We start from the raw sequence: 8,311 nt of genomic DNA, 5'->3' as shown, positions 1-8,311 counted from the left end.
GATGCATGAAGATATATTTGAGATATACAGCTCATGAAAGTATCTAGCATCATTTTCAGTTATGCTTGTTTCCTTGTAGAAAGAGGAGCAATAGAAGTAAGTAGAGACTGATTAATGCAACATATTAAAATATTTACCTTCATGTTGATATTTGAGAACATTGATTGCCAAACATAGTCAGGGTCGGACTGGCCCAGCGGGACACCGAGTAAAATCCCGGTGGGCCTGACCCTCATCGGCCCTCGCTGGGCCAGACCCCATCTCCCGATATTCGGATTGAAAAAAAAATTTGGCGGCATGCACAGTCTGCGGATTCGTGTTGAGTGGCGCATGCGTGTGGGGCCATTCACACATGTGCACTGAGCGGCACCTTCATGCTTGGCGCGTCACAGTAGGGGGCCAAATGGGGGCCCTGGACAGCAGTCCTGGTGGGACCAGGCCCCCCAGTCCGACCCTGAACATAGTGGTATACATTCAACATACATGACATGCCATCTGACTTGTCAAGAATTGCAGATATGGTTTCTTATTCCCAAGCAGACTCACAGACATCTGTAGCCTTGAGATATGTAAGCATATGTCAAAAATGGGAACATTTTAAATACAAGCAGGTGTGACTGATACATTCAGGGGACAATACATATATCAGTACAGCTTCACCTGCAGTGCTGAGGCCAAACATTTTTTTTACTATATATAAACATCAATTAAAAACTCTGTACAGTTTTTGAAATAACTAAGGTACTCTTTCCTATCCCCTCCACAGCATATGTCTCTTGGAGTTGGATGTAAGATTTTGATATATAGTTGTAATATATAATTTTTCTAACAGTTGTATTAGAGTTCACTCAAATAACTGATTCCAGCACAAAATATTCTAACAAAATAACCCATCCTGCATGTTGAGAGACAAGTTTCTGGTTTTGATTTCTGATTTTAAAAATCTTCTAGGCAAAAGATGACTCCAAATGTTGCATAAAGATACAATAAGGAGAGACATATGAGAAGGAAATAGTAAACAGTAATCTGATTATTTCAGAATTGTTACTGAATTTTTATTCTATTATTTATAGAAATATTCTTATTTCAGTACGATAAAGTTTATATTCAATTTTCATTCATTAATTTCCCTTTCAATACTCACCTTTTATGTAAGTTTTGTAGCTGGGACTATGATCAAGAACCATGATTCTTTTACATTTAAGTGGTGTTTCCATTAACAAAAAGCTGAGGGTATGGTGGGATATATAATCATTTTCACATATTGAATGGAAGATGCAGGATTATTATTATTATAATTATTATTATATTTTTTTACATAGCACCATTGTTCCCTGCATTGTTTCACAGAGTAAAAGGATACAGCTACAAGATTTACATATGCAGACAATCATTTCACAAGAATTAACAGTTGCAAGTGCATTTGTTAGTAGACAATAGGGGGAAGGCTTGAAATTTAAGTGGGAGCGGAGGTGAGACATACCATGAGGGTAGCCAGTGTGTTTCAGCTGGTTGTGATAGTAATGGAGCAGGGTGAAAAATAGTTATAAGTAGCTAGTGTGTGTGTGTGTATGTATAAGCAAAGAGAGTAAGGGGGATAAGAAGCTCGAGGCTTTTAAGCAGGCTAGTATCTGTGTTCATAAATAAACCCTCTCATGAATTTCTTTTTTCTCTGTAAGAGAATGTGGTAGATTATATTAAGAACTAAGTCTGACCCACCCAACCACTGGCATAACTGCCATGAAAAATGTAATTTTGCCGATCTTCTCTACATTCCAAAAATCCCAATTCATCATCACAGTTTCTTAATACCAAACCCTGTATCTTTCCAGAAGCCTCCATCCTTGCCTGTGGCTTGTGCTTTGGGTTCTTCAATATGCAGTTATTCTCTCTATTGATAGGCCTTATTAATTCCCAGGCCTCCATTAGCTGCCATGTTTAGAGTTTCATTCAATCAGGTTCCATGTTTTCAAAAATCATTTTAATTATGTATGACCCTGTAACCAACCTCTATTTTAAATGGAAAGGTCATAGCTATTCTGTCTAATTCTGAAATTCCCCAATTGCTTCAATGATACAACTACAGTGTTGTATGTACATATTAAACAAATGGAGTAAGATATGCTAACATTGTGTCACAGCTCTGTATTTTTGATCCAGGCTCTTATTGTTTCCCTTTTCTTTCTTTACTTTATTGTTTTCTGCTTTTATTCTCTAATTCCTCATCTAACCATACCCTTTCACTGATCTGTTTAAATGTACATTTCTTATAAAATCATATTGTATGTCAACATGCATATTTTCCCATGACTTTTAAAAAGAAAAAAGACACCCCCCTGTTATCCTTTCATTTTATGATTAAAAAAAGTTTTTTTATCACAAAAATTGGGCGTGGATTCCATGACTACTGACCAGAGCTCAGAGAGCCATTATCTATCAATAACACATTGCAGCATGTTTTCAGAGAGGGCAATATCTGAAAGTGGTATATACTGTAACTCAATTGTTCTTAATTTGATGTTATTATTGGAATAATTGGAATGTTTCCCTCCCACCCCAATTGTATGTTGATGTGCTCCTGCTTTAATGGAGAAGGAAAGCTATGGAGGTATTTTATTGCCAATAGATTAGTTGCAATAGTGCAAGCTAGAATGCTATATTTATTCTGTAGAATGTTTTACGATACCGGAGTAAAAAGTTCTAGAAGCTCTCTGTTTGTTTAGGATAGGAGCTGCAGTATTAACTTGGTGTGACATCACTTCCTGCCTGAGTCTCTCCCTGCTCTGGGCTCAGATTACAGTAGAGAAGGGAGGGGAGGGGGCAAACTGAGCATGCTCTTGCCCAGGGCAATAAGGTTTAAGCTGAAGGCAGGAAGTCTGATACAGAAGCCCATGGGTACACAATAGAAGGAAAGAAATGCTGTGTTTCTTTTGACAGAGGACTCAGAGCAGCATTACTTTGAGGGTTTACTGGTGAATTTACATGGAGCTTTCTGATAAGGCTTACTTAATTTCAACGTTTCCTTCTCCTTTAAAAATGCAGAGTTGTAAGAGGGTGTTCGAGTGATGTATGTAAAATTGTATGTGAGTTATGTAAGTTGTATGAATGTGAAATGTTAAATGTGTATGTGATTTAATTGTGTTTGAAAATCTTCATGTAATGTGTAAATGTGGCCACTAGATGGCAGTATTGTATTACAGTTGGAATGGTTCATGTGCTAAGGAATGATAGGCACATGCACAGGAGTTGGGAGAAACACATGTTTAGCTAGTTGGTAGTTAATGCTAGAGGGAAAGCACATGCACAGAGTTAAGAGCAGCACATGCACAGTAAGTGTCAGGGTAGTGTTTAATTGAAGAAGGTATTTAAAGGGGAGACACACCCAGGGTGTTGTTGAGAGTTGGATGTCGTGGAGTCTAGAAGTAGATAGTGCTAAGGACATATAAGTAAAAGTACTAGGTACTTAAGCTAGCTAGCGATAGCTAAGTGAGAACGGGTAGTTGTTACCCCAACGAGGAGCATTAGAGGCTTAGAAGCCGTGGTTCAGCCACAGTGAGGGACCAAGTGTTTAGGCAGGGTCTAGCGGACAACCCAAGAAGAAGGTCAAGGAAAAGTCCTACCCGGAAAGGTCAGTGAGGCATTGAAGCGGTGTCGGCCTGGCCGAAGGAGGGAGGTGGCACACAGTAAAAGTCCTGAGTCGGGGCAAGGTGGAGGGTCGCAGGTCGTGTGACGGACTGCCTGACCGACTAGGTGGTGCAAAAGACCTTGGTTGGGTTCGTGGATCCTGGCAAACTTGGAGGCTTCTTGTAAATCCTGAATGTGTCCCTGGTGATGTCCTGAAGTGCACTGTGTGAGTACATTGTGATCCGTGTGAATAAAAGTTATTTTTCTTCAAAGTTGGAAAATTCGTGTACATGCCCTTTAATTCCACCGGAGGGCCCCCTACAGAGTTGTGCAGTGGATTTCATGCTGTTCTTATTACTCAGCCATATTGCTGGAGGACTTGATTTTAACTGCACTACAAACCTAGAATGTTAATAGATAGTGTAGGAAGGTAATTATTCACATAAGAAATAGGAATGTCGGACCTACGAGCTGTTTGCATCTGACACGACACTGTCGGATGAAGACGCAACCCACGGCGTTCGCATCTGACAGTTGTGTCGGCAGCTTGTAGGTCTGACATTCCTATTAATTACATATATATATATATCGTCTCCTCATCGCGTTGGATCTGAAGAAGACGCACAGTGTGTTTTAGCCCTTGAAGATGTCCCACAGAACAGAATAACTGTGAGATGGGAGCCACAGCTGGAGAAGATCTTGACTTTTCCCCCCTCTCCCCCTCATCAGTGTAGAAATAATGTGGACCTGATAAGGGCACAAATCACATTTATTACACTGACTTGTGGTGTTTAACCCTTTCCTTTACTTATTGTGCAAAGTTGCAATTGTGCCATTCTGCTATGAGTTCTGGTTTATTTATATATATATATATATATATATATATATATATATATATATATATATATATATATATATATATATATATATATATATATAATTGCCAGTTTGCCACTGTGAGTTTCAGGGTATTTATAAATAGAATTGCCACTGTGCCATCCTTTTATGAGTTTTGGTGTATTTATGGTTGGAATTGCCACTGTGCCATCCTGCTGTGAATTCAACAAAACCAAATAATGGGCAGAATGGATGATTTATGCAATGGCAAGCCTGGGAGTAGGGAAGAGGAAGGAATGTGGTATTTGTTAAATAATTAAGTGGGAGCAGAATAAAAAGCAAAACAACAGAGGAGAAATGCTGTAACAGGGAGAAAAAATAAAAAGAGATAGTGAAGCAAAGCAGGAGAGAAAGACAAGCAAACAGAAGAAAAGAAAAGCAGAAAGGGGAAAACAACCAAGGAAGAGATTAGGATGTTGATAATTTTATTTACATTTAAATATTGTTTTTATGTCTGTATACATGGTCGTGGTCCTGTGCCCTGGTCTGCTTTGTGCCTATTGTTTCTGGTATTATACATGAAAATAATTTGTGTCAGAATATTTGGTTTGTATACAAGAATACCATATAGAGTGAAACCTCAATTTTACATACCCGCATCCCCAGGCTTAATTTACATTGTGAATAATGGGTGAGTTGTAAAAATGTTCAGTTGTACAATGTCATAAAAGTGCAGCGGCAGTTATATTTGAAATATGCTGAGATTCTGTGTGGGTCCTCCACACCATCTTGGAGCTCCCCCTTGTTTGTTTGCGGTTGCAGTGAAGAGGAGCATGCTCGAGTATTTTAATTTCTTGCAGACCATACTTGGAGGAGAGTACTACCAATCTGCACAGCTTTTTTTTCTGCACTACATTTTCCAATATATGGATGCCTAAGAGTAACAGTTTAGTCATGCATACTAAACTAAAACCTGTGTTTCTCCTTTTTTTGTTCATTTTCCTTAGAAACTTCTTAAGGAGAGAATTGATTGGGTAAAATGATTTCAAAAATGACCTCCACAGGAAAAAAAACAATTGAAAATCACTGTAGAAAAGAATTTCTGCCCCTATATAACATAACAGAGAAACAACATAATAGGGTGGCAAACATTTTAAGTTTCTTAGTTAAACTGTGATGAAAAAGGCTTTTTATTATGTAACAGTAAATTATTTGGCAACACATCATCATATTATATATATTTGTAATATTTATTAAATTGTGTAAAACATGGTCATTAAATATACCACTTATTGCCACATAGCTGCCAGCTTTTTAAAGTTGTTTTTATATGGCAAACACTGTTGCCTCCTAAATTGTCTGAAGGGGAATCCAAACCTTTGCCATTTATATTTCAGTGGATTTCACATGATTTTTTCAGCATAAATAATTAAACCCAGCATGATAAACATGATAAACTTTATTATTCTTCCTCACAATTCTTAGCAGTGCATTCTGTACTTCTTTATTCCTTAGACTATAGATGAGGGGGTTTAACATGGGAGTCACTCCAACTAACAGCACTGTGAACACCTGGTCCAACTCCTCTGATTGTGAAGGAGGTCTCAAGTAGGTCCACATTCCACTCCCGTAGAAAATGATCAAAACAATAAAGTGGGAAGTACAGGTGGAAAAAGCCCTTTGTCTGCCATGTTTGGATTTTATATGTAGTATGTTTCTTATTATATTTATATATGACAGTAAATTTAAAGAAAATGTCGTAATTCCATAAAAAAATGCTTCCACATAAATGGCGCCATAAAATGTTGTTCTGTCACAAGAAATGTATGCCACACCCTTAATTTCACAGAAAAATTGTTTGATTTTATTGGAACCACAATTTGCCAATTTTGAAGCCAGATGTGTAAGAAATGCAGAATTAACAAGGGCAGAAATCCAAATCCCTACAATCGCCAGTACACAAAATCTCCTGTTCATAATGAGGTGATATTGTAAGGGCTTGCAAATAGCAACATAACGATCATATGCCATAGAAGCCAATAAAGTGGCTTCAACGGCAGCCAAAGCCAGGAAAAAGTACATTTGAGTAAAACACTGTATTAAGGTTATTGAGTTATCTCCTGAAAGCAAAATGTCCATGAGTTTAGGGAGAGTAACAGTAGGGTAACAGATATCTACAAAGGCCAGGGTGCAGAGGAAGAAATACATAGGGGTGTGTAAGTGACTATCCAAATAAATAACAATTATTATAATTAGATTCACCAATACTCCAATTATATATATCAAGAAAAAGACAATAGAAAGAAGTGGCTGTTTTTCTCCATGATTGGAAAATGCTAAGTATAAACATTTTGAATTTGTTATGTTTTCCATCAGTTTTGTTCCCTGTTAGGAAATAAGAAATGCTTGTTGTGTTATGCCATGCAAATGGCAACATATTACAATTTATTTCATCAACCAAATAACAGAAAAAATATTTTTATTAGGATATCAGGATGAAGGAATTTGGACCTGTTCAAACAATTAACATATAAGTGTTGGATAAAAAACATTACAAGAATTCAAAAGTGTTTGTTCCTGAATTATTGCTTATAAGAATGGCACAGCTACATAAGCACTGCAGTTATTCAATGTATTAATAAATAAAGTGCAGCAACTTATTGAATCAAAGCCCTTTTCCTGAATACATGAATCAATAATATTATGGAGGACAACTGAGCTATATCCCAAATATATATATAGTAAAGGTATGTCTGGAAAACAGCAGGAATTCTCAGTGATGCTTGATTACATGTTTTTATAATTTAAAGTAAATTTGGGGAAAAAAGGTAAATATCAGAAAGGGAGGTTTATGAAATAATGCTGAACATCAATATTAAAACCTTTAATATTAAAGTTACATTTACACTTATTTTCCATTACGAGTATTGTTACCCTGCAAACAACTTACAGCTGGTTCAGTATTCAGACATAAAGCTGGTTATGCCTTAACTCTAGAATCCTTAGCCCTATTTATTGAAATGTCTGAATAGATTAAGTAAACTACTACACTTCCCATAGGCCTTTTTCTCTTGGGTTTAATTATTTAAGTTATGCTTACTTATGCTGTCCTCATTCTGGTCTTGGTAATTGGCTGCACAAATAAACATATTTATTAAAAACCTAATTTTTTACATTAACTATGGCTGGTGAAACTAGAACCCGAATAGATACACACTAACTAGAGGATGGGTGGCCACAAGAAAGAAGCTGAAACAAGGGGTGAGTAAACTCGATAAATACATGCAACATCAAAATCAAGTTGGCGCCCGATCCAATAGGCTGGAGACAACTCCTCCCTCTACTGCGGCAAGAAGTCCTCCAAACAATTTGAGACACCAGAACTGCAGTGAGGTGAACACTCCCAGCTATTCCTAGTGGAGTGAGTGCATAGGATATCAGAGCGAAAACCTCCTCCAGGGACCCCTCCACGAACCATGATCACTAGAATTCTAAACTATAGGGACCGAGATACTGTTCTGAAGCAAATGCGACTGAAAGGTGACCTGGTGCTTGGGGACCTCAAACTAATGTTCTATCCTGACTATACACTGGAGGTTCAGCGTCAGAGATCTAAATTAGTTGAAGTAAAAAAGAAACTGAGTGAAAAAGGGATACCATATCCCACGAATTTCCAGGCAAAGCTTCGGCTGATAGGTAGGAACAGTACAAGATTTTTCTTCACTCCCCAGGAAGCAATGGACTGGCTTGAAAGACATTGCTAGAAAAGGCACCCATGAGCTGCACATTACGACTTCACAGAGCACAGTAAGATGGCCCACATCCAGCACAGCATTGCCTCTGCAGAGAT

At 37.7% G+C, this 8,311-nt stretch overlaps 1 protein-coding gene across 1 annotated transcript; it reads right to left on the bottom strand.

The window, feature by feature from the left end:
* Positions 1-3,267: 3,267 nt before the first annotated feature.
* On the bottom strand, positions 3,268-7,610 carry LOC121402027 (olfactory receptor 8H1-like). Its single transcript, XM_041587751.1, has 4 exons — positions 7,562-7,610; positions 5,938-6,797; positions 3,621-3,846; positions 3,268-3,284 (listed from the first exon to the last, which is right to left on the bottom strand). The coding sequence occupies exons 1-4, from the start codon at positions 7,608-7,610 to the stop codon at positions 3,268-3,270; spliced, it is 1,152 nt and encodes a 383-aa protein (XP_041443685.1).
* Between the last annotated feature and the right edge of the window lie 701 nt (positions 7,611-8,311).

This window comes from Xenopus laevis, chromosome 3S (genome assembly GCF_017654675.1).
Source record: "Xenopus laevis strain J_2021 chromosome 3S, Xenopus_laevis_v10.1, whole genome shotgun sequence".
Classification (NCBI taxonomy): Eukaryota; Metazoa; Chordata; class Amphibia; order Anura; family Pipidae; genus Xenopus; species Xenopus laevis.
This window is presented reverse-complemented; position numbering and strand designations above follow the sequence as displayed.